Below are 23,408 nucleotides of genomic sequence, written 5' to 3'. Positions count from 1 at the left end.
GATGGCTTGGTGACCAAACATGAAATGCAGCTACCTTTGGTGAGAGGAGAATTTTCCTGCCCTTTGTGTGGTTAACTCAAACCTGGCACCCTGACCACAGAGCCATTTGAGCTGATGGGGCATCTACATCTAGCAAGCCATGAAAGCTGGCAGCTCTGGGTTCTGCTCCAGAGAATTGACCTCACTGGTTTCTGTGGTTCCCTCCCAAGGTCTCCACAACTGTCTGCAATTCAGAGGTTCATATGGAAAAGAGCTTAAATGTCATTCCCCCAGGGAGTTGGGGTTTGCTGCTTTAAGGCTCAAATGTTATGCTTCAGTCAACTTGCTCTATTCTTCCCATACTGGCCAAATGCACTCTGTAGACAAGTAGAGGGCAGTTTGGGCACAACTCTGGCCTCAAGTCCTGGTTCCACCATTCAGTAGCTATGTAACTTTTGGCGAGTTACTGAACCCCGGTTACTTCATCTAGAAAATGGAAACAATATTTTCCTGCCCCAGAAACCTCTAGATAATGGATCTGAGAGCACTGTTAAATGGAAAATGACCAGATACAGAATTGTGGTGGAGTACTTCTTGGATCAGTGTTCTGCCTCCAACTGAAGGCAGAAAGGTGAAAGATGGAGACTGTCTTTCCTGTCTCCTCTTGGCTGTGTCTGACTATAGCCCAATCATTAGCCTTTTCCGGGCCTTAGTAAAATAGAAAGGATCATTCCTAGGTCCTGGAAGACTAGTCTTATAAGAACTGGATGGGCTGCAACAGTGTATAAGTTGCACAGATTTTATCAGCTCCAGAAAAGAGGTCCCTAAGAACTGCAACCATCAAAGCAGCCTGGACTTTGAACATCAGCATCAATGCTACTTATTAGATGACATGTCATATCACTTTTCTGAGCTTCAGTTTTATCACTATTAAAGGGAGATGGTAAATACCTACTTGGACTTCAAGGAGATCAAACCAGTCAATCCTAAAGAAAATCAGTCCTGAATATTCACTGGAAGGACTGAGGCTGAAACTGAAGCTCCAATACTTTGGCCACCTGATGTGACTCATTGGTAAAGACCCTGATGCTGGGAAAGATTGAAGGCAGGAGGAGAAGGGGATGACAGAGGATGAGATGGCTGGATGGCATCACCAACTCGATGGACACGAGTTTGAGCAAGCTCTGGGAGATGGTGATGGACAGGAGGCCTGGCGTGCTGCAGTCCATGGGGTCACAAAGAGTCGGACATGACTGAGCTACTGAACTGAGCTGAACTCAACTCAACTCCTACTTCTGTAAACTGTCATGTGACCCAAATAAGATATCATCAATAAGATAAGCTTGTCAGTGGCAAACCCACCCCTTAGCCCTTCACCTGCCTCGCTGCTTCCTTCCTGTCCTTCCTTCCTTGTCAGCCTGTATCACACAGGCTGATCAGTTTAGTGTTCACTAATTCTTTCTGCTTTATGTGGGAAGTAGTCATAGCACCTACCCACAGTCGCACTCACTCCCACTCCCCAACTTTAGCACACACAATTTTACCCCAATGGAACTTGCAGAAGCCCTCCTCCTCTCTCCATTACCTGGCAAGATGCAGTACCACCAAACAGGAACAAGGACCCTGCAGTCTGGCTCAGGAGTCCAAGACTCAGTCCATTTAAGCAGCTGGCCTTGCCATGAATGGCTTTTGTGTCAGGGAAAGAGTTTGCAGTTTGGCAGGGATGGGGAAGTCAGTCATCTACATCCTCACCTTTGTGTGACTAGCCAGGAGGACTGGCAAGTCATGGAAGTAAGCAGACTCTGTTTGCATCCATCACTAGGTGTGTTCCTTTGGGATTCCAGGCCAGTGCATGAGAGAGCACCCAATGGGCCAGGGTCTTAACCGAAGCCCAGCATGGAGTTGGTGTGCCCTCAGAGAGCATCTGCTCCACCCCCCCATTATACAGATGGAGGTCCTAGGCCCATCCAGGGAGGGGCAAGAAACCCAGGGCCCTGTACCCAGGCTTTGCCCTTCAGTATTTGCTCTTGCCTTGCCCTGTCCTGCAGATTCTGTCATCCTCCTGAGGTCTTATGGGTCTGAGTGGTTCAAATGATCAGGTCAGAAGGGATCCAGAGAAGTCCCACATTTCTCTGAGGGGTTGTTGAGTCACTAAGCCATATCTGACTCTTTGTGACCACATGGACTGCAGCATGCCAGGCTTCCCTGTCCTTCTATATCTCCCAGAGTTTGCTCAAACTCATGTCCATTGTGTCAATGAGGCCATCCAACCATCTCATCCTCTATCTGCCCTACTCCTCCTGCTCCCAATCTTTCCCAGAATCAGGGTCTTTTCCAGTGAGCCAGCTGTTCACATCAGCTGGCCAAAGTATTGAAGCTTCAGCACCAGTCCTTCCAGTGAATATTCAGGGTTGATTTTCTTTAGGAGTGACTGGTTTGATCTTCTTGCAGTCTAAGGGACTCTCAAGAGTCTTCTCCAGCATCACCATTTGAAATCATCAGGTTTTTTAGTGCTCAATCTTCTTTATGGTCCAACTCTTGCATCCATATATGACTACTGGAAAAAACATAGCTTTGACTGTACAGACTTTTGTAGCAAAGGGATGGCTCCACTTTTTAATACACTGTTTAGGTTTGTCAGAGCTTTCCTTCCAAGGAGCAAGCATCTTTTAATTTCGTGGCTGCAGTCACCATCTGCAATGGTTTTGAAACCCCCCCAAAATAAAATTTGTCACTTTTTCCACTTTTTCCCCATCCATTTGCCATAAAGTGATGGGACTGGATGCCACGATCTTAGTTTTTGAATGTTGAGTTTTAATTCAGCTTTTTCACTCTCCTCTTTCACCCTCATCAAGAGGCTCTTCAGTTCCTCTGTGCTTTCTGCCATTAGAGTGGTATCATCTGCATATCTGAGGATGTTCATATTTCTCCCAGCAATCTTTATTTCAGCTTGTGAGTAATCCAGCCTGGTATTTTGCATGATGTATTCTGCATATAAATTAAATAAGCAGGATGACAATATACAGCCTTGACATACTCCTTTCCCAATTTTGAACCAGTCCGTTTTTCCATGTCTGGTTCTAACTGTTGCTTCTTGGCCTGCATACAGGTTTCTCAGGAGGCAGGTAAGGTGGTCTGGTATTCCCATCTTTTTAAGAATTTCCCAGAGTTTGTCATGATCCACACAGTCAAAGGCTTTAGCGTTGTCAGTGATGCAGAGGTATATGTCTTTTTCTAGAATTCCCTTGCTTTTTCTATGATCCAATGGATGTTGGCAATTCGATCCCTGGTTCTTCTGCCTTTACTGCCGAAGCTTAGTTTGAAGGATTTTGAGCATTATCTTCCTAGCATGTGAAAGTGAAAGTTGCTCAGTCGTGTCCGACTCTTTGTGACCTCATGGAATTCTCCATGGAATTCTCCAGACCAGAATACTGGAGTGGGTAGCCTTTCCCTTCTCCAGGGGATCTTCCCAATCCAGGGATCAAACTCAGGTCTCCTGCATTGCAGACAGATTCTTTACCAACTGAGCTATCAGGGAAGCCCCTCCTAGCATGTGAAATGAGCACAATTGCATGATAATTTGAACATTCTTTGGCACGGCCCTTCTTTGGGATTGGAATGAAAACTGACATTTTCCAGTTCTGTGGCCACTGCTGAGTTTTCCAAATTTGCTGACATATTGAGTGCAGCACTTTAACAGCATCATCTTTTAGGATTTTAAATAGCTGAGCTGGAATTCTATCACTAGAGAGGGATATCTCTAAGGGGAACATCTGTAATTTCTTCTCTGTGTGGTATCCTCAGTTAACCCATGCCAAAGTCTGCAAACAAAAGCTGACAAAGTGCAGGTTGTCAGATAAACAGTGGTGAGCCTTGAACACCACTTGCAAAAGTGTAGCAGTGAAAGGAGTGGGGAGTCGGGCTGTCCCTTTGTACTTCCCCAACAACAGTGAGTTGAAAACCAGGCTGCTGTTCCAGAACCCTGAAGGCGGAGTCTCGTGAAAATGTTCTCTCATGCCAAGAGTTCAGTCAGAAAGGCTAAATGGCAGGATTTAGCCCCTGTGTCAGCTACATCCCCCAGACTGGAGAGCTCAGGGACAGGGACCACATCCCTTGTCAGAACAAAACCCCAAACCCTGTGTAGTTAGAGGCTCTGTGAGGACAGGGCCTTGTCTTGTTGTCTTAAAGTCAGGGGTGGGCCCAGTCAGATATGAGGGTCCAGAGGGGCTGTTCACACTCAGGGCCCAGAGACAGGGTCTCTGGGTCAGCCCCCCCCTCTCTCCTGCTCACCCTCTTTTCCTGGCTCTTCTCCATCCAAGCCTGGATGGTCTATGTTCTAGTTTAACCAAGGAGGTTGTTCTCTTTGACCAAGTTATTATCCTTCAAGCCCAGTGTTGCCATCTGTGTTCCCTTCAGCCTTTGACCTTCTATATAACCTTTGGGCAGGTTACTTGCCCTTTCAGGTCTAATGATATCTTCATCTGATCATAAAAAGGTTAGATGGACTAGATCAGCAGGCTTGCAGTTTGTGCCTCACAGTGGCTAGGAAGGAGCCTTAAGGCCTATCGTGGGGATGTTGGAGGAAGGGAGAACAAAGGAAGGCTGAGCGTATCTCACCTTGCTTCAGTCAGAGTCATGCTGCTTTTTGTTTTATACTTTGAGCTTCCACATAGGATTTAGTTTACACCTAAAAAAAGCAAATGGACTAGACATGTCCTCACACTTGGGCCTCAGTTCCCTTCCGAGTGATCATTACAGGCCATAATACAAGTCAAACGTTTAGAGCGTGCTCAGCATGTAACAATGTTGACAATGATAGCTATTATTTATTGAGCACTGAGTGCCAGGCATTGTTTAAAGGTTGTACCAGAGTCAACTTACTTGTTTCTTCCAAATCTTCTCAAGAGGGCGCAATTGTTATCTTCATTTTACACATACGACACTGAGGCACTGAGAAGTTAAGCAACTTATCCAAGATTGCACAGCTAATGGATGGTGCAACTGGGATTTGAATACAGGCATTTTGACTCTAGGGCCCTCCTTGATCAGTCCTACTATTGGTTCTCAATACATATTTATTTATTTTTGCTGTTCTTATGGTTGTTTCCATTGGCGTGTTCTCTTATCCTTCATCTGCAAAATGGGCTGAGTTCCACCTCCCAATGTGACTGTGTGCCTGAAACCAGACCATGGCTGTAGAGCAGGTACATTCCTGTGTTGGCAGCCAGGCCAGGCTTCAGTATGCCCTCAAGCTAAATCTGCAGAGCTAAAGCCTATGGTTTGAGGCCACTTCCCCAAACAGTGCACAATGGGAAAAGGGTGAGTTTGCTAAGAAAATAAGTGCTGGCTTACATGCTCAGAGCCTAGAGGAAACCAGAGAGCAGACCAGCGGAAACTTGTAAGGTGGCTGGATGTCCCACAGGCGATGAGGCTCTGCTGACGTGCTCAGTTCAGCCCTTACTGACTCAGCACTCTAATTGCCCTCCATTTGCCCAGGTCAGCCTTCCTTCTTCCATTTCATCTCCTTTTCTGGCTCCCTCTGTTTTTCTCTTCCTCTCTCCTCCTTCTGCTTGCTCAGCAAGGCTCATAATAACTTGCCAAACCAGAACTCTCATATTTCTTATATTTCTGCTTGCCAGGGGAATTTCACAGCTGGTCCTAACTTCTTCTCCTAAATGATCACATTCTGGCCACATTCATCTCTTCTCGGGGTTCACTAACCTTCCCCAGCTGGTTCCCTCAACTTGAACTCAAAGCCCAAAGCTTTGTCCCTCTGCCTACCTTTGCTTGACTGTCAGAGCCACTAACTCCCTGGGTGCATCCCCTCTCTTTTCTGAGTCTCAGTTTCTCTATCTGATAAAGGTTGAAGGGGAGGTGGTGATTTGACTAAATGATATCTGAGGAGTTTTCTAGCTCTAATTTACAACCATTTTATATCTGATCCATTTAGAAAATTGAACATTCTTGACCACTTCTCTCTCTCTCTCTCTCATTTGTATCTATGTATATGATGCTAAAGCTGAAACTCCAGTACTTTGGCCACCTGATGCGAAGAGTTGACTCATTGGAAAAGACTCTGATGCTGGGAGGGATTGGGGGCAGGAGGAGAAGGGGATGACAGAGGATGAGATGGCTGGATGGCATGAGTCTGAGTGAACTCCGGGAGTTGGTGATGGACAGGGAGGCCTGGCGTGCTGCGATTCATGGGGTCGCCAAGTCGGACACGACTGAGCGACTGAACTGAACTGAACTGAACTGATATGAACGTGTGTGTGTGTGTGTGTGTCTGTGTGTGTGTGCTGAGAACCCAGAAAACAGGACTTTGGGCCAGAATCTGAGGAACTGGGAGCTTCACAAAGTGGGTCAGCATGTTAAAAGCCAAGTGACTTTATTTTTTTTTTAATGTAAATTTATTTATTTTAATTGGAGGCTAATTACTTTACAATATTGTATTGGTTTTGCCATACATCAACATGAATCCACATACATCAACATGAAATGGTACACATGTTCCCCATCCTGAACCCCTCTCCCACCTCCCTCCCCGTACCATCCCTCTGGATCATCCCAGTGCACCAGCCCCAAGCATCCTGTATCATGCATCGAACCTGGACTGGTGATTTGTTTCATATTTGAAATTATACATGTTTCAATGCCATTCTCCCAAATCATCCCACCCTCTCCCTCTCCCACAGAGTCCAAAAGACTGTTCTACACATCTGTGTCTCTTTTAAAAGCCAAGTGACTTTAGAAAAATGGTTCCCTTGTTTGAGGTTGAGCTTGATTCCAGAGGAAGCTCAGGGAAGTGTCTGTCTAGAACCTGGGCAGCAGCAAAGCACCAACTCCTCTAGGTGTAGTACAGCCCCAGGGCTTGAGCTCCATGCCTGACCCCCATCCCTTCCAAGAGTGACCCCCTGCCTGTTCCAGACAAGTCATCAGAACTAGGGGCAATGGGGACCCAACCCTGGATGGGCCAAGATTTCTGTTTTCAATGTGCTGACAGTCAAGTTACAGAGACCAGCACGGAGATAAATAGAGCATCCTTTACAGTTGTCCAAACACTTTTATTGATTTTGTCTCATTTGGTGCTTACAACAATGCTGTGAGATAGCAGGTGAGGAACTGTTATCCCATTTTACAGAGCAAAGGACTGAGAGTCAAAGATAGGAGAGAATTCACCCTAGCTGAGTGGAGAGCTGAGAGACAAACCCAGGTGTTTAATCTTCAGAGCTAGTGCTCCCTCCAAAGCCTCATGCTCTCTCACATTTTCAATAACCTTGATAATAGAACCTTTCTGGGAAGCTACTAGAATAACTTCTTAACGGTGGCTAACTTGGAAAATGGGAGTGAAGATTAATGGGACTTTGGCTGTCTATCTTATATCCAGATATTCATTAAGGATTTTCCTCTGAGAATGATTCTTAACCAGTATGTGAAGGAAATGGGCTTCCCTGGTAGCTCAGCTGGTAAAGAATCTGCCTGCAGTGTAGGAGACCCCAGTTCTATTCCTGGGTTGGGAAGATCCCCTGGAGAAGGGATAGGCTTCCCACTCCAGTATTCTTGGGCTTCCCTGGTGGCTCCAAAGGTAAAGAATCCACCTGCAATGCTGAAGGAGGGCATGGCAACCCACTCCAGTGTTCTTCCCTGAAGAATCCCCATGGACAGAGGAGCCTGGTGGGCTATAGTCCATGGGGTTGCAAACAGCTGGACGTGACTGAGCGACTAAGCACAGCACAGCATGTGAAGGAAATACTCCAGTACAAGGCAGAACATGATCCATTCTCTAAGACAGGTATACACAGTATGCAAGAGACTTAAAGGTTGGAGGACATACTATTTGACCTGAGTTTCAAAGAATGGCAAAGGTCTGAACAGACTGAGATGGAAGTGGGAGTCTGTGAATCCCAGGGACCCCAGCAGCACTCCAGCTCAGCAGGTGTCAGTAACTTCTGAGACAACTGTGCTGACTAGAAGGAATTCTTCCTGAACAATTAGGTACATAAAGTGGGCAGGATTTCCTGTTTTCTTTCCTTTCTTCATTTTATATTGCGAGGTACCTAGGCCTGAGTCCTAGCCTTGGGAAACACCTGCTTCACCCACTTGCCCCTCACCTGGAACATGATCATGAATGACTCTGGGGGTGGGCCAGTCCAGCCACACTTGAGCAGAAGGAGCCATGGGGACCAGGAGGCTTTACATACAGAAGGGGCCCCAGCCAGGCCTCCCACACTGCTTTTCCCTAAGGTCCAGGATCAGTGTCAAACTATCAGATGATCAGATTGCTCACATTTTCGGAAAAACAAGGTCAAACACCTATTCAATTAAGTGTCACACAACCATAGTGTGTGGGAGATGGAAAGGCCTTAGTGGCCGCTCTATCCAATTCCTTCATTTTAATGATTGGGAAGTCAGGGCCGAGAAGAAGACAGTTGCCCAAGGTCACAGAGCTGTTAGCCACCAAGCCATTGTGCCTGACTGCAACTTTCACCCTACTGACAAACGACCCTTGTGAGCCAGGCCTCCAAGGGGCTCATTGGCCAATAGGAGAAAGCAGCACATCTGGTCTTTGAAGACGGGGAGGTGAATAGAAGCACATCTGATACTTCCATCACTCCACCCAAAGTTGCCCTTTGGCCTCTATACACTGGCTCCCTGGAGTGGGGGTGGGGCTCCAGAGCAAAGATAGTTAACCTGAGCCTTCCCCATCCCAGAGGCCCAGGGGCTCATTCCTGAGATCTCAGCTCCTGCCTTCTTAAATCTCAAATCAGACTTCTGGACTGGAGAAAACATCTCTCCCTCCCCCCACTCTCTTGCTTGGACTGGTCATGGTGGTAATTTTCATAATCATTTAATAACTATTATTTGTATATTGCCTGAAAGCAATTCCTGGGTCCAGAAAATCCCCTGGAGAACGGAATGGCTACCCTCTCCAGTATTCTTTCCTGGAGAATCCCATAGACAGAGGAGCCTGGCAGGCTATACAGTCTATGGGGTCGCAAAGAATCAGACATGACTGATCAACTAACACCTTCACTTTGGGAGCTTATTGAGCTGTCTCACTCCCACTATCACACTTAGTTCCCACAACAAACCAAGAATTGGGTATTTGGATCTTTACTTTCAAACGGAGACAACTGAGGCTCAGAGAGTTGATAAGTGACAGAGTCAGACATCAGACCCAGAGATGTCCGAATTCTTCAGAAACCGAGCCCTTTTCATCAACCTTAAACTACTTTTTTCACTGGCATCTTGGGAAGGACGCATAAGTGGATGGGTGGATGGAAGGATAAAGCAAATAGCCCTCAAACACTGTCTCTGTGGCTGGCTATGTATTCAGTTCAGTTTAGTTCAGTTGCTCAGTCGTGCCCGACTCTTTGCAACTCCATGGACTCCAGCATGCCAGGCCTCCCTGTCCATCACCAACTCCCAGAGTTTACTCAAACTCACGTCCATCGAGTCGGTGATGCCATCCGGCCATCTCATCCTCTGTCGTTCCCTTCTCCTCCTGCCCCCAATCCCTCCCAGCATCAGGGTCTATTCCAATGAGTCAACTCTTCGCATGAGGTGGCCAAAGTACTGGAGTTTCAGCGTTAGCATCATTCTTTCTAAAGAACACCCAGGACCAATCTCCTTTAGAATGGACTGGTTGGATCTCCTTGCAGTCCAAGGGACTCTCAAGAGTCTTCTCCAACACCACAGTTCAAAAGCATCAATTCTTTGGCACTCAGCTTTCTTCACAGTCCGACTCGCACATCCATACATGACCACAGGAAAAACCATAGCCTTGACTGGACGGACCTTTGTTGGCAAAGTAATGTCTTTGCTTTTGAATATGCTATCTAGGGTGGTCATAACTTTCCTTCCAAGGAGTAAGTGTCTTTTAATTTCACGGCTGCAGTCACCATCTGCAGTGATTTTGGAGCCCAGAAAAATAAAGTCTGACATTGTTTCCACTGTTCCCCCATCTATTTCCCGTGAAGTGATGGGACCGGATGCCATGATCTTCGTTTTCTGAATGTTGGGTTTTAAGCCAACTTTTTCACTCTCCACTTTCACTTTCATCAAGAGGCTTTTTAGTTCCTCTTCACTTTCTGCCATAAGGGTGGTGTCATCTGAATATCTGAGGTTATTTATATTTGATATGATATGATATCAATATGATATCTGATATATTAGATATGATATACAGATCTGAGGCTATGTATTAGGCATGAGGATACAGAGGGGAATGAGACAAAGTTTCTACCCTCAGGGAACCTACCTGCTTAGTGAGTGCTTCTCAAACTTTTGCACCATAGTACCCCCAAACAACTGAACAGGATGAACTCATTCCCTGCACAGCCCCGAGGAGCCACGGAAGCCCATGTAGCCAGTCACAAGTGAGAAACTTCCTGGACGTCTCTATATTTATCTTACAAATTCGTGTAAATTTTGCATGCTATTCCATTACCTACATTTATGCTTGTTTTAATTTAAAAATGATGTTTCCCTCCCTTCAGATCTTTTAGGGAGAATGAGCTATCCAAGCAGATGCTCTTGGAAACATCTTCTGGGAAAATCTTCTGCTTACCTCTAGCCCAGGGGGACAGAGACACCATTGAAAAGCAACAGACAGTAGTAGGCTTTTGTGTGGTGAAGGTCAAGATTTTGGTAAAGAGGTCATGTGTGTGCATGCATTCACACACATGACACATATAGAAGCTCTGTAGCCAGAATTGTTTGCTTTGCAGGACCATGTTTCTTTGGCACCCAGGTAATCCACACTTCAACCCTGCCAACTAGCTGTGAAGTAGGCATGTTCCTCAGCCCAGAAACCAGAACTGGAAAGGACACCAGGGATTCTCAAAGGTTTTTTACTTCCTAAAAGACCTTTTGGTGACTGTGATTGAGAGACAAGATGGCATCCACATCCCAGGAGCAGAGAGCTGAGAGGGGAGAAAATCAGGCAAGCTTACAGCTGCTTATGTAGGTTGATGAAGTAGTTATCCTGTGAGAGATATTTAGGGACTGGTAAAGTGCTTCCCTGTTTTTGATGGCTTTCTCAAGACAAGAAGCATGTGTTTCATAAAGTTTGAATGTTGTTCTGCCATTTGCATGCTCTGTTAATGGATTAGTGAACTCATTATTCATTCTGCTTTTTTTTCTTTGTTTTAGAGAAAGGTTCTGCATGCCAGCCTACTTTGATGATCTTCAGGGAAACAAGAAAAGGTGCTTCGACTTTCTCTGGGGCCATAGGTTAAAGGGAGCAGGGCATCTCTGGGGTCCAGATGTGCTGATAATAGCAGTGAGGTCAGGTATAATAGCGCCAAGTGGCAGAAGGGGGAGGTGGGGAGCGTTGGATCTTCTGAAACGATTTCTCCTCCACTCCTTAAGAGTCTCTTTTGGCCTTTTTCTTTTTCCAAATCTTGAAGAGCTTTGTGTTTTGTTTTCAGTAAGGAGGCCTTTCCCTTCCCTGGTGGAATGTATTCCCTGAAATATCCTGCTCCAGGGGCACATGACACAGAGTTGGAAGCCTCTGTTCTCAGGAGTCCTACTTCCTATGTTTTCATTTTTCCTCTTGAAACATAAACCAAACCAACTCTTCCTGTTTCTGGTTTGGGGATGTGGAGAGTCACACAGCAGGGACCCTCTAGCAAACAGGTCAGAAGGGGCCTCTGAAAGCTGCCCCTTGGCTGCCCTGCCATGGGAGGAGGGCTGTTGGGATGGAATTTTAGTCCCATGGAAAGAGGAGAACAGCATCCAGGCTGTGATGAGGAAGCAGCCAATGCTGGTTCTGATGCCTGTTTGTTCTTCTTTGCTTTTGCCCTTACCCCAGGCTGATCAAAACCAGGTTGCCATGGAACTTTTATCAGCTGAGCTACTGATCTTCAGCCCTTGGGTACTGTCAGTCTGGAGCAAGTTTAGGAGAGAATCATCAGGGCTGTGAGAAATTGGGAGCTGGTGCTGTTCGCTCTCTGGAAAGACAGATTCTAGGAGGATATTATACAAGAGTGGGGACTTGGGTTCTAGTCTCAGTTTTACTACTAAGTGCTGTCTTCTGTTTTTCAGATGACCTACCTACTCTGAGCTTCAGTTTCACCAATTGCAGTGGGAGAATTATACTGTATGAGCTACAAGGCTCCTTCCATCTCAGACTTTGGGAAATTCTAAGCGCCAGCAGATTGGTCATAGAGAGGAGGAATATAACAACTTCGATGAGACTGCAAGGGGTGAAAACAAGACCACTGGGTGGAAGTTGTGAGGAAGATTCTGGCTTCACATAAAGAAGGACTTTCAACTGAGTACAGAATGAAAAGGAATGCTTGACCATACCTGGAGTTTGGACTGAGCCTGAGTGGATATATAGCAGGAATGGTAAAAAGGGAGCCTGTTAGCAATTGACCACATGACTAGAAGTCACTAATATTTACTTTTATGTGACCAACTTCAGTCTCCGAATGAAACCTTTATGGAACCTCCAAGAGGTGAAGTAGATTTGGTTGAGTGAAGCAACCCTGCAGCTCTGTCCTCCCCTCATATCTCCCAGTGAATCTCTGGGAACTCTAGAGTTCCTCAGAACTCAGTTTGTAAGCTACCAGTTAATATAAATATGGTCTTTAAGTGCCCTTCTTGTCTTGAGATGTAGGCAATCTCCAAGTTTCAAGGGTTTGGTGGAAATGTGTTTTACATGGATCGGTACCATTGACTGCAACTCTTAGCCCCTCAAAGCCCTGTCTCAAGACAATTTGTCATCTGGAGCCAGTGGGGGCTCTGTGTTAATCTGTAATAGCTAGTTCAGAGCTGAAAAGATAGGGAAGAATGTCTGCTGAGAAAGAAGTCACTAGTCTAATTACCAGCAGTTCTTTCGCTATGCCATCAAAAATAAATGGCAGTCCTTGAAGATTCATTGTTTATGTGAGGCCCTGTGCTTACTTAGTTCTGGGAATATAGAGGTCAGTCAGATGTAGCTCTTGTACACCAACAACTCATGATCCATGGGATATACAGAAAAGAAAAGAAGCAAATGCAGAACAGCATGTTGTGTTATAATAGAGATATTGACAAGATGGGCTTGTCCAGAGAACCAGAAGATGGCTTGACAAGCCAAGTAGGGGGGCTGGCAAAGATACATGCAGTGGAGAGTCCAATATGAGAGTTCATTGTATGCACAGGAAATACTGTCCCACGAGGCTCAGAAATGTGTGGGTGTGGTGGCAGATGGAGAAAGAAAGATAGGTCATTAAGTTGTGAAGAACCTTAGTTGCCAATGCAAAAAATTTGGATTTTGACCAAAGGTAGGGAACAATCAAAGGTTTTTGAGCATGACCAAATTTTTCTTTTAAAGAGAGAACTCTGACAGCAGTATGGGAGGCGGACTGGAAGGGAAAGCAAGCTGTCAGGGAGACCAGTTAGGAACCATAGAAACCCATCCATGACAGAGCTCTTAAGGGCCAAAATGGAGGACTATGACAGTGTGGGTGGAAAAGAAGGGACAGATTTGAGAAACATTACAGAGAAGTTTCATGGGCATGATTTGGTGACTGGATGGTAGCCAGTAAGAGAGGGAGGAGCCCAGGCAATTTCCATGATTCTTGCTTGAGTTACAGGGTGGATGACAGTACATTAAACAAGAAAAAGAATCCTAGAGAAGGAGAAGGTTTCCAGGAGAATGATGAAGAACTATGACTTTTAGTGTTGAGTTTGAAGGATTCACATGAATTCCTGGTGGAAGTGTCCAATAACACTTCTCAGGTCCTTTCCAGATCTGTCATTCCATTTGCAATTCCCATTCCTCCACCCAGCCTGTGGGTAGCTGTTCTGTGCCACACAGCCCTTATTCTGATCTTCTGGATTGGCCCAGGCTGCAAAAGTGGTCAACTAAGCTGTGCCTCAGGACATTTGCCTGGCCCATCTGTAAGCCTGGCTTTCTATTTTGCATTCCTGAAAGCAAGCATCGGGGACCTGGAATTCCCATCCCCTTTTGACCCCAAAAGAAGCTATTAGACTTTCCTCTATGGGTCTGGAAATCCTTTCCTTATCCCAAAAAACATCTTGAAATTGCCCTTTCCTCTGACCCTATCCTTGCCTCTCCCTCCTTTCAGTCTGACTCTGGCAGGAACAAGGGGTGGAGGATGACACAGAGTAGAGTACAGATGATCTTGAGACCTTCTAGTTCAACTTTCTTATTTTTCATACATGGAAATTGTGGCTCAGGCAGGGGAGACAACTAACTCAAGGTCACAGAAGGAGTTAATGTTAGATTTGGGATTAGATCTTGGAATTTTCAACCCACAGTCCAGTGTTATTTACCTTGGCTGAATTCACTGTAGACCACAGTTGAAAGATTTCCTGTCTCAAATGATAATCAGGAATCCACTAACTCAGTCGATTTTTATACTACTCCAAGTTGCTGGGTAAAATATCTGTCAATTGCTAGATAAGCTATGGCCTGCCAATGTTCATCAAAAGGCAAATGTTAAATGGCCAGATCTGTCAAGAATTAGTTACAATAATTTTTTGGTCTTTTTCAAAAGAAAGGGAGCTAATTATTATTATTCTGGTAATTTTCATAGGCTCAATGTTTTGGTATACTCTCCTCTTGAGCCTTAGAAGTGATGTTTAATAGCAACTTAAATAAATGTCTTTGTTTGTATTTTCTCCCTTTTAAACTAGTCTTCTCTGCTCTCCCAGAGCTGGAGGGATGGGTCTGGGGCATCTGATGGATGAAGTCTGGTGTTCAGGCCAAACCTGCAGCCAGACTGAAGCCAGGTGGGTTGGGGATCCAGGACTTTTGTTACAGGCCAACTATTACCCCCACCCCCTCACCAGGTCACCTCAGCCATTTCAACAGGAGCTTGGAGAGAAGTCCCGAATGGCTATAGGCAACAAAAAAAGTCTTGTGCACTGGGAACAGGGGGCCTCAGGGAGGATTTGGTGTAGGGCAGTGGGAGGGAAGGTCAGCAGGCTTCTCACCTCTGTGGGCTGCTGGGAAGGGGAGCTAATGGGTTAAACAGAATTATAGGTTCTATAAGTCAAGAAGTCATTGAATTTCATTCAGAGCAGCAAGATACCTTAGAGGTCATTTGGACCAAGCACTTCACTTTATAATTGGGAACACTAGGGCCGAGAGAGGGGGAGGGACAGGCCCAAGGTCACACAACTGGTCAAAGACAGAGACAAAATGGGAACCTAGAACTTCTGGTACTCTGGTCAAGTGTTCTCACTTCAGTACCTGTGAGGCAGTTCAGAATGGTTCAGGTCAGAATTTGTTTGGAGGGAAGGGGCTCCTTTTAGGCTCCAGAACTTATTTCCATCTCAGGAGCAATTCATTCTTAAGTAATAGGAATAAGGAGTATGGAGTGCTGCAGGGAGCCCGGGAGCATTCAGCAAGTCTTGGAGTGAGCCACAGAGGCCTAAAGGCCCGTTTGACCTGACAGTTTGTATAATCACCACCTGTGGTTTCCAATGCTTGGTATATATGCAAGGGGTGATTTGGAGTGATACATCAATATTTTGAATTATGATAGATATATGTGAATTCATTATGTATTAGGAAAGCTGTAACCAGTATCTCAATCCCTCATTTCATAGATATTTACAGCTTGGTGGTGGTTTAGTTGCTAAGTTGTGTCCAACTCTTTTGTGACCTTGTGGACCGTAGCGCACCAGGCTCCTCTGTCCATAGAATTTTCCAGGCGAGAATAATGGAGTGGGTTGCTGTTTCCTTTTCCAGGGGACCTTCCTGACCCAGGGATCCCGGGTCTCCTACACTGAAGTGAGGTTATGGTTTAAAACCAGTCTGAAGTAAAGAAACATAGTAAATACATACTGTACAGGATGAAACGATGGCAAAAACTGTGAAGTTGGCTCACCAATAAGTGCAACTTGGAGAATATTGTGTTAGTGGATGCTTGGGCCATGATAGCAGGATCATCAAAGGTCATTCAAGCCATCCTCCTGGGCCTGGGCAGTATTATATATATGTCGAAGCCAGTTAGATGTTCCTAATGTTGATGCCTTTGAACTGTGGCGCTGGAGAAGACTCTTGAGAGTCCCTTGGACTGCAAGGAGATCCAACCAGTCCATCCTAAAGGAGATCAGTCCTGGGTGTTCATTGGAAGGACTGATGCTGAGGCTGAAACTCCAATACTTTGGCCACCTCATGCAAAGAGTTGACTCATTGGAAAAGACCCTGATGCTGGGAGGGATTGGGGGCAGGAGGAAAAGGGGATGACAGAGGATGAGATGGCTGGATGGCATCACCAACTCGATGCACATGAGTTTGGGTGAACTCCGGGAGTTGGTGATGGACAGGGTGCCTGGCGTGCTGCAATTCATGGGGTCACAAAGAGTCGGACACGACTGAGCGACTGAACTGAACTGAACTGAACGGAATGTTCTCCTGTGCAGATGGCACCAAAGATTTGCTCTGTCCATGAAACCACTAGGAGAGAAGCAGTAGCAAGACAGAGAAACCTTTGATTGACTAATCTTAATAGGAAGACGATTACATATGCAAAGCATACTCAGTCATCAGCTTTGAGTCAATGTCTTGGCTTTTTCTTCTCTAAAAGGTCCCTGGTCAGTCCTCCCCTTCACTATTTCCATTCTACTCTGGTGGAAACTTGCAAGAATGGCATATGAGAACAGAACAGGCTCAGTGTACAGATAGAACACTGAGAGTCAGAGAGGGGAAGGTTCTTAAGATCCTTCAAACATGAGTTGTGCAGTCAAGACTAGATCCCAGGCTTCTTGATTCCCAAATGCTTATTTCACATTTGCTGCCCTGCAATTCCTTATTCATTGCCCTCTTGGCACAGTCTCCTCAATCTAACCCCAAAGCAGGCATCTATAGCCTCCACTGAAATCCTGGCTAGTACAGCTCCCTTTCTTTAAGACCTTCTAAACTCATCAAGGGCCCAAGAAGCTGGTAACATTGGTCATATCAGAGAGGATTGCTGAGTGGTGAAGAGATAGGCATAGGGAGATTTTGTATTTTCATATCTCCTGAATTTTAAAACAGGTGAAAGCATAACCTCATCCCCCAAAATCAATAATAAATCAAGAGTTCTCTCCCTCCCTGAGCTATATCTCAAAAATAATCATATTTGCTCAGCACTTTGATATTTTTAATGCACCATTTCTTACAGTCATGCAAGAACCCCATGAAGTAAGCTCCATTTTATAGATGTGGACACTGGTCCAGAGAGAGGAAGTTCCATGCCTGGGCCCACACAGTGAATTGCTTATGAAATTAGGACTACAATCCAGGTCCTTTGATTTTTGGTGTCTTGCTGCTTCCACTGCCATATCCACATAAACTCTTAATTTGTTCCAGATTGGCTTTCAATCAGCCTAAGGCAATGCGTTCACATTTGTCCTTAAATAGACATTTTCAAACTTTAACCTAGAGAAGCAGCACAAAAGTCAGTTCTAGCTCAGTTCTGTAGGTGACAACTTCTTCTGCCTGGCCCTATCCTCTTAAAGACACTCCTCTTTCCTCTAGAAAACACAGACCACTCAAGCCACCTGGTGCCCACCCTCCCGGGATGCAGCCCTGGCAACTCAGCCTGGCACAGACAATCTAATGAGGCAACCTGGCAACTTCAGCCAGTGTTTTTTTCTGGGAAAGTCATTATTTCAGGACCTGAGGGTTTCTTTTTAGCCTTTGCAGCTGGTGTCTCTGAAATAGAGAAGTTTGTCCTTTCCCCACTATGGGCAGCCCACATATATTGTGCCCCCAGAAGTCTCTGTTGCAAAGTAGGAACTGTGTTCAGCAAGAAGCTCTGGAAGGAGATGGGGGAAGTTCGGGGAGAGGGAGGCAGTGGAGAGAAACAGATGCATGCTGCATGCTGATCAAAGCAGTGTTCCTGCTCCACAACAGGTCCCCTCTCATCCACTGTCAGGGCAATGCAAATAAACACCTCTCCCTGCTGGCTCTTCCTTTTGAGCAGCCACCACCCAAGAACTCAGGGTCCTAAGGTGGAAAAGCCCTTAGAAGGTCACCAGATCCCTTCTCTGGCCTCCTTGTAAGACCAGTGACCTGGGGAGGTCCTCAGGAGCAAGGACTCCAGTTGTCTATTCCAACATCTTACCAAGATGCTCTGCGCAGGCTCTTAGCATCCCAGTTCTTAATTGGTGTCTTTCTGCTTCCCTGAGCCCCAACCCTAACTGCCATCTAGCAGCCATGCTCATTCAAGTCCTGAGCTCATCCTGATGAAAAACTGTAGCCAGTGGAAATGGCTGAGGTCAGGTTGGAACCAAGAGGATGACCTAGATGACCTCAGAAAAGCCCAGTTGATGCCAGGAGTCCAGGCTCTGGCAGCAAATTCATTTCTGGCCAATATCTTTCTTTCTCTTTCTCCCCAAAGCAGTCATCTCTAAACAACTGTGTCCTCTTCAACAGAAGGTAGGTGCTCCAGAATGCCACCCACTTGTTCACACCTAAGTGGGACACCAGAGGCAGAAGACAGTTAAGCAAAGAAATTTGCAAGAGAGGAAAAGACAGGGATTTTTCTCCCTCAAGGCTATGTATATCCCTTTAGTCCTAACTGACTCTCTTGGTAGATTTCCAAACAAAGTAAGCATTGGAAATATCACAGATATCGAACTCCAAATGCCAAGTCTCTTTCCTTCACCTCTTCTTACCTGTTCCCTTTCCCAACATATCTCCCATGCCTGATATACTTTTTAGTGAAAAGAAAGCATCTGAGAAAAAGGGAAGCATATGGCTGGCTGCCGCTTGCTGATAGCTCTATAGGGAGACCTTCCCCTGGTTCCCTGACTGGAGAAAATCATCCATCTGAGAAACACAGAAGGTCTGCATGCTCATTCACCTCAAAAGACCTCAGAAGTGGACCTTGGGAAAGGAGCTCGGGAAATGCCCACTGGAGGGAGACAGAGGACATCTCCAGCTTCGGCACTAGGACATCAGCTCCAAGCCCAGACACCTGATCACCTCATCTGTGAGGATCACTGAGAAGCTCAGTGCTATTGCACGCTACGTGTGAGCCCCACCTTACACACTTACCAGCATTCTTCCTCCCTTGAAGCAATGGGAAGCACTGTAAAAGAAAGAGAGAAGAAATTAAGGCATTGCAGAGCCCCACAAAATATTAGAATCAGAAGGAATCCTTGAAGTCAGCAAGTTCAATCTACCCATTTTACAGAAAAGCACATGGAGGCCCACAGAAAAGGAAAATGAGGTACATGTCGAGAGCAAAGTGGAGCTTAGAAGCTCAGACTCCTGACTGCCCACTCCACACTACTTTCTCCCACTCCACTGACTGACTCCTCTGGTTCATGTCATTATCATAGAATAAGAGCACCTCCAAGTCAGGAGATTGGAGGCAGTCTGTGCAGGTCACAGTACTGTTCCAAGGCCTGACAATAAGACTTATCATAGAATCAGTCAGCATTTGCTTGGAACATACCATCCTTGGCATAGCATCAGCCAGATTAGAAGTAAGGTATGTTGGTGGAAAAAGCACTATTTGGAATTGGAAAGCTCAAGTTCCAATAGGGCTCCCTTCCCCTATTTATTGATTATGCAACATTGGACATTACCCATAACCTTTCAAAACTCACTTTCTGCATCCATAAGCCTAGGATAGTAATAATCCCAAGTTCATATATTTTGTAAGAAATTTCAACACACAAAAATATTTTAAATGGTAAAGAATATTATAAATTAACTCATTGAAAATATTTATAGAGCACCCTCTCCTCTGTGGATCACAGCCTTGTAATGGTGAAGGGGCTTGTGTAACTCAATGAAGCTATGAGCCATGCTATGCAGGGCCACCCAAGATGGATGGGTCATAGTGAAAAGTTCTGACAAAATGTGGTCAACTGGAGGAGGAAATGGCCACCCACTGCAATATTCCTGCCACGAGAACCCCATTAACAGTATGAAAAAGCCAAAAAACATGATACTGGAGAATGAGTCTCCCAGGTCAGAAGTCGTCCAATATGCTACTGGGGAAGAGCAGAGAGTAATTACTAATAGCTCTCCAGAAAGAATGAAGCAGCTGGGCCAAAGCAGAAATGACACACAGTTGTGGATATGTCTGGTGGTAAAAGTAAAGCCTGATGTTGTAAAGAACAATATTGCATAGGAACCTGGAATGTCAAGTCCATGAATCAAGGTAAATTGAACATGGTCAAGCAGGAGATGGCAAGAGTGAACATCAACAGTGTAGGAACCAGTGAACTAAAATTAATGGGAATGGGTGGCTCTAATTCAGATGACCATTATATTTACTACTGAGGGCAAGATTCTCTTAGAAGAAATGGAGTAACTCGTATAGTCAACAAAAGAGTCCAAAATGCAGTACTTGGGTGCAATCTCAAAAATGACAGAATGATCTCAAGTCATTTCCAAGGCAAACCATTCAACATCACAGTAATCCAAGTCTATGCCCCAACCATTGATGCTGAAGAAGCTGAAGTTGACTGGTTCTATGAAGACCTACCACAACTTCTAGAACTAACACAAAGACGTTCTTTGCATCATCAGGGATTGGGGTGCCAAAGTAGGAAGTCAAGAGATGCCCAGAATAAAAGGCAAGTTTGGCCTTGGAGTACAAAATAAAGCAGGGCAAAGACTAACAGAGTTTTGTTAAGAGAACACACTGGTCATAGCAAACACCCTTTTCCAACAACTAAAGATATGACTCTATATATGGACATCACCAGATGGTCAATACAGAAATCAGACTGATTATGTTATTTGCAGCTGAAGATAGAGAAGCTCTATACAGTCAGCGAAAACAAGACCAGGAGCTGACTGTGGCCCAGATCATGAACTCCTTATTGCAAAATTCAGGCTTAAATTGAAGAAAGTAGGGAAAACCACTAAACCATTCATGTATGACCTAAATCAAATCCTTTATGATTATACAGTGGAAGTGAGAAATAGATTCAAGGGATTAGATCTGATAGAGTGCCTGAAGAACTATGGATTGAGTTTCATAACATCATATAGGAGGCAGTGACCAAAACCATCCCAAAGAAAAAGAAATGCAAGAAGGAAAAATGATTGTCTGAGGAGTGCTTACAAATAGCTGAGGAAAGAAAAGAAGCAAAAAGCAAAGGAGAAAGGGAAAGATATAGCCAACTGAACACAGAGTCCCAGAGAATAGCAAGGAGAGATAAGAAGGCCTTCTTAAATGAACAATGCAAAGAAATAGGGGAAAATAATAGGATGCAAAAGATGCGAGATCTCTTCAAGAAAATTGGAGATAGCAAAGGAACATTTCATGCAAGGATGGGCACAATAAAGGACAGAAACGGTAAGGACCTAACAGAGGCAGAAGAGATTAAGAAGAGATGGCAAGAATACACAGAGGTATACAAGAAAGGTCTTAATGACCCAGAAAACCATGATGGTGTGGTCACTCACCTAGAACCAGACATCCTGGAGTGTGAAGTCAAGTGGGCCTTAGGAAGCATTACTATGAACAAAGCTAGTGGAGATGATGGAATTCCAGCTGAGCTAGTTCAAATCCTACAAGATGATGCAATTTAAGTGCTACACTCAATGTGTCAGTAAATTTGGAAAGCTCAGCAGTGGCCACAAGACTGGAAAAGGTCAGTTTTCATTCCAATTCCAAAGAAGGGCAATGCCAAAGAATGTTCAAACTACCATATAACTGTGCTCATTTTACATGCTAGTAACGTTATGCTCAAAATTCTTCAACCAAGGCTTCAGCAGTACGTGAACCAAAAACTTTCAAACGTACAAGCTCCATTTAGAAAAGGTAGAGGAACCAGAGATCAAATTGCCAACATTCATTGGATCACAGAGAAAGCAAGGGATTTCCAGGAAAACATCTGCTTCATTACCTACACTAATGCCTTTGACTGTATGGATCCCAACAAACTGTGGAAAATTGTCACTTTGCTTATTTAACTTATACGCGGAGTACATCATGAGAAATGCTGGGCTGAATGAATCATAAGCTAGAATCAAGATTACCAGAAGAAATATAAACAACCTCAGATATGTAGATGATACCACTCTAATGGCAGAAAGTGAAGAGGGAGGAACTAAGGAGCCTCTTGATAATGGTAAAAAGGGAGAATGAAAAAACTGGCTTGAAACTCAACATCAAAAAACTAAGATCATAGTATCCAGTCCCATTATTTCATGGCAAATAGAAGGGGAAAAAGTGGAAGCAGTGACAGGTTTTATTTTCTTGGGCTACAAAATTACTGCAGAAATTGACTGCGGAAAGCTATGATAAACCTAGATAGCATATTAAAAAGCAGAGACATCAATTTGCTGACAAAAGTCTGTATGGTTCAAGCTCAGGTTTTTCCAGTAGTTATACAGATATGAGAGTTGGACCATAAATAAGGCTGAGCACCAAAAAATTGATGATTTCAAATTGTGGTGCTGGAGAAGACTCTTGAGAGCCCCTTAGACTGCTAGGAGATCAAACCAGTCAGTCCTAAAGGAAATCAGTCCTGAATATTCACTGGAAGGACTGATGATGAAGCTGAAGCTCTAATACTTTGACCATCTGATGTGAAGAACTGACTCATTGGAAAAGACCCTGATGCTGGGAAAGATTGAGGGCAAGAAGAGAAGGGGGCGACAGAGGATGATATGGTTGGATGGCCTCTTTGACTCAATGGACATGAGTTTGAGTGATCTCTGGGAGATAGAGAAGGACAGGAAAGCCTGGCATGCTGCAGTCCATGGGGTTGCAAAGAGTCAGCTACAGCTTAGCAACTGAACAATAACAACATCATCAATGCCCTACAAGACACTATAATAGATGCTAAGAATATAGCATAGATTTAGATAGATAAGGTCCCTGTCCTCATGGAGCAGGGACAAATCATAAATAGGTAAATAAGTCAATAAGTAAATTATAGCTATCAGTAAGATCCAAGAAGGAGAAACCTTAAAACCAGGATGAGGTAGAGAGTGATAGGATAGATGGAATAGGCAGGGATTGCTTTAGAAAAGGTGACCAGAGAGTGTCTCTCAGGGGTGCTGAAGTTTGAGCAGAGGCTTGAATGACAAGAAGGAGCCAACAATGTGACAATCTGTGTACAGAACATTCCGAACAGAGGTTGAGAGTCAAGTGCCAAATTATGCAGGGTTTTGAAGGCCAGGGTGAGGATTTTGACTTTGATTCAAATGATGTTAAGTAGCTATTGGAGGGCATAGAACAAGAGACTGGCAATAGCTGACTTACATCATAGAGAGATCACTCTGGCTGCTGTGTGCAGAATGGATTGTGGAACTAAAGAGGAAGCAGGGAGTCTCTCTCAGAAGGCCTTTGCAGTAGAGCAGGTAAGCAATGTTGGTGGCTTAGGTTAAAATGATAGTGGTAAAATGTGAATGCAATAGTTAAGGAAGAAAGAAGGGTTCCTCTTAGAGGTGGAAGAGATTTCTTGCCTATGCTCCTGCCTTCAAGCAGCTAGTCTCCAAGCCA

At 44.9% G+C, this 23,408-nt stretch overlaps 1 protein-coding gene across 1 annotated transcript in view; it reads right to left on the bottom strand.

Moving 5' to 3' along the window:
* The window catches only part of STARD8 (StAR related lipid transfer domain containing 8), an 84,085-nt gene that overhangs the window by 49,836 nt on the left and 10,841 nt on the right, over positions 1–23,408 (bottom strand). Inside the window, exon 2 of the mRNA XM_006056624.4 lies at positions 18,989–19,022. Coding sequence (XP_006056686.1) covers positions 18,989–19,022 — 34 coding nt within the window. The remainder of the gene's footprint in view (positions 1–18,988; positions 19,023–23,408) is intronic.

Source organism: Bubalus bubalis, chromosome X (assembly GCF_019923935.1).
Source record: "Bubalus bubalis isolate 160015118507 breed Murrah chromosome X, NDDB_SH_1, whole genome shotgun sequence".
Classification (NCBI taxonomy): domain Eukaryota; kingdom Metazoa; phylum Chordata; class Mammalia; order Artiodactyla; family Bovidae; genus Bubalus; species Bubalus bubalis.
This window is presented reverse-complemented; position numbering and strand designations above follow the sequence as displayed.